This window comes from Helianthus annuus, chromosome 3 (assembly GCF_002127325.2).
Source record: "Helianthus annuus cultivar XRQ/B chromosome 3, HanXRQr2.0-SUNRISE, whole genome shotgun sequence".
NCBI lineage: Eukaryota > Viridiplantae > Streptophyta > Magnoliopsida > Asterales > Asteraceae > Helianthus > Helianthus annuus.
Genome location: NC_035435.2, coordinates 106,516,686 through 106,519,254, shown reverse-complemented (window position 1 = coordinate 106,519,254; position 2,569 = coordinate 106,516,686). Strand labels below are relative to the sequence as shown.

Genomic DNA, 2,569 nt, shown 5'->3' with positions numbered 1-2,569 from the left:
ACATTTCCCTCTCTTAAGTCCAGTGCTCCACTTATTTGCATAAATACAACACTAGACTGGGGGGACTTGAAGGGGTAAGGTCCCAAAAACCTCATAAAAAGGATTTGAGACCATACCACAAACTGGCCTTTCAACCTTTTAACCTTGCGCGGCCGCGCATTGGTCTTACAAAAGGGAGAAAGTAATCAATAATTTATAGTCGCGCACCCAAAGGAAAGCATAAATCCTTGCGCCTTCTTCCATTAGCAAAAGGATTAAAATCCTGAGATCAATACTTCCGCCCAAATATCCAAACTTGGATATCATTTTACCCAGACTTGGGATTTATTCGTCTGTGTCCACACAGTAAGGTGTCACACTAGATTACAGCAGTAATCCTCTAGAAAGAATATGATCGTGCACCACCCAGACGGTTATAACCGTCTGGACACGTGTCATTACCACAAGCATCCCTGAAATCACAACGAAAGCATGCAATTTGAGAATGATCTCCATTTAATCACTTTCCACGTGGCAATCCTCCAGCCATAGATCAAACCACGATCCGTGTGCATTCACATCGGATCGAGGCAACTTAACGTGGGATCAAAGAACTTAACGGAAGAAAATATAACCGCTATGGCGTTAGCATCTTCCGTCATCTTTTCAATAACAGGTTTTCCCTCCCAAACTCCCGGTTATAAATACGAGAACTGTTCAGGTATAAACTCAGATCACACTCACTTCTTAATTACTTTCTCTTCTCCATTACCAATACTTATTCTCACACCGGAGTCGGGTCAAGGAGAGAACCCTCTTCTCCCCTTGGCGAGGCTAACGGTGCTCTTTTTTGCAGAATCACCGGAGAAGAAGTTCAGCAGCAACTGAATCAACCGAGAGAGAGCTAACCCTTTTATGCGGATTCAAACCCCCTAGATATTTCGGTTCCGACCATTTATCTAGTGTTTCTTCAATACCGATTATTTTTTATACCGGTACCAATACCCGCTTTTCTTGTTTTTTGGGGCCGATATTTTCGGTATCCGTACCGGTACTAGTCCGATACCATGCTCATCCTACCTAATAATTACTTGGGGTATTTAATTAGTACGTGTTAAAATCGAATTATATGTTATGAATACTTGAATTTAATAACTACGTCATATTAGACTACTCGGAGTGGGGGCTTGAAAGTGGCGTGGGAGCTCCCTCCACTCCGTGAACACCGCCCCGTCAAGGGGCTTGAAGGTGGCGTGAGGCGGGTGGCTTGTGAATTCGCACAGACGTGGGGCGTAGGTGGAGGCGAGGTGTCACGCTGTGGTTGGTTGTTGTTGTTTGGTTGGTTTGATTTTAGTTGTTTAGTTTTTTAAAGCCCACTTGAACGCCCAAGCCCGTGACAGACATGTGTCGCGCCACACCCTCTTTAAGCCCTTTCGACTCCAAGTACTCTTATTTTTATCCCATAAACAAACAAACTTTTCATTGCAATTAAAACCAAAGAATTTGAACTTAACAAAAAAAAAAAAAATACACACAAATAATTCCAAATGGGAGTTTCAAGACACGCCTATGAAAGAAACAAAACAATCACACGAACACCCATTTGTTACACTAGAATTTTGATTGTAGCTGCTCCACCACACTTTTATCCACTTGGAATGCCTTGGCTAAAATATCTCCAGGAATTGGAGGATTAGCACCAAAAACAGCATTTGCAATTGTTATGGCACCAGGGTTTTGACTGCTCAATGCAGCAATAGCCACTGCATACCCATTCCCGAGGTTACGTTGGAAATGCACAAGTCCAACGGGGAACACGAAAACATCACCCTTTTTCAGCACCTTGGTGATAAAACGGTTATCAGGGTTGGATGTCACAAACCCAACTTGTAGAGTTCCTTCAAGAACGGTAAGAATCTCGGTGGCTCTTGGATGAGTGTGAGGTGGGTTTTGTCCCCATGGCGCATAGTCAATCCGAACCATTGAGATGCCTAGAGTGTTTAGCCCAGGTAACTGAGCTGCAAAGACTGTGGTAACCCTTGATCCAACAGGGTTTGATGTGTTGCCCATGAGATGTAGCCCACTGAAGAAGAAATCCTCTGCTTGAACTTTCATCGGGTCCTTGCATACTAGACCATTCACTTTCACTGCACAGTAAATTAACATGATATTTTCCGTTACATGAAAGCCATTAAAAATCATTTGAGAAATATTGTTAATTAAAACTTAAAGAACAATATATACCTGAGGCGTTGGGATCGGCTACGCAAAAATCTTGGAGGGGTTTGGGCTCATTGGCGAAGGCAAGGCAGGCAAAAGTAAGAGCTACAAAGCTCAAGATGGTGAGTTTGTTTGACATGTTTTCTAATTTGCTGAATAAGAACGCAGGTTATATTTTTTTGGTTGTGAAATGAGCTGCTTTGTGTGTGCATATATATAGAGTTAAGTTGCATGGAAGCATGGTTCCTTTAATCTTTTGTTTATTATTATGTTTCAGCGTCCTTCTGCATACTAAAATGTCATTAAATATTATTATTTTGAAGGATTGCCGTCTATTAACGTGGGATCTATCCTGTAATTATATCAATCA

The 2,569-nt window shown here is 42.0% G+C and overlaps 1 protein-coding gene across 1 annotated transcript; it reads right to left on the bottom strand.

Annotated features, from left to right (window-relative positions):
• Positions 1–1,442: 1,442 nt before the first annotated feature.
• Positions 1,443–2,366, bottom strand: LOC110881863 (putative germin-like protein 2-1). Its single transcript, XM_022130011.2, has 2 exons — positions 2,224–2,366; positions 1,443–2,126 (listed from the first exon to the last, which is right to left on the bottom strand). The coding sequence occupies exons 1-2, from the start codon at positions 2,336–2,338 to the stop codon at positions 1,591–1,593; spliced, it is 651 nt and encodes a 216-aa protein (XP_021985703.1). The 5' UTR covers positions 2,339–2,366; the 3' UTR covers positions 1,443–1,590.
• Between the last annotated feature and the right edge of the window lie 203 nt (positions 2,367–2,569).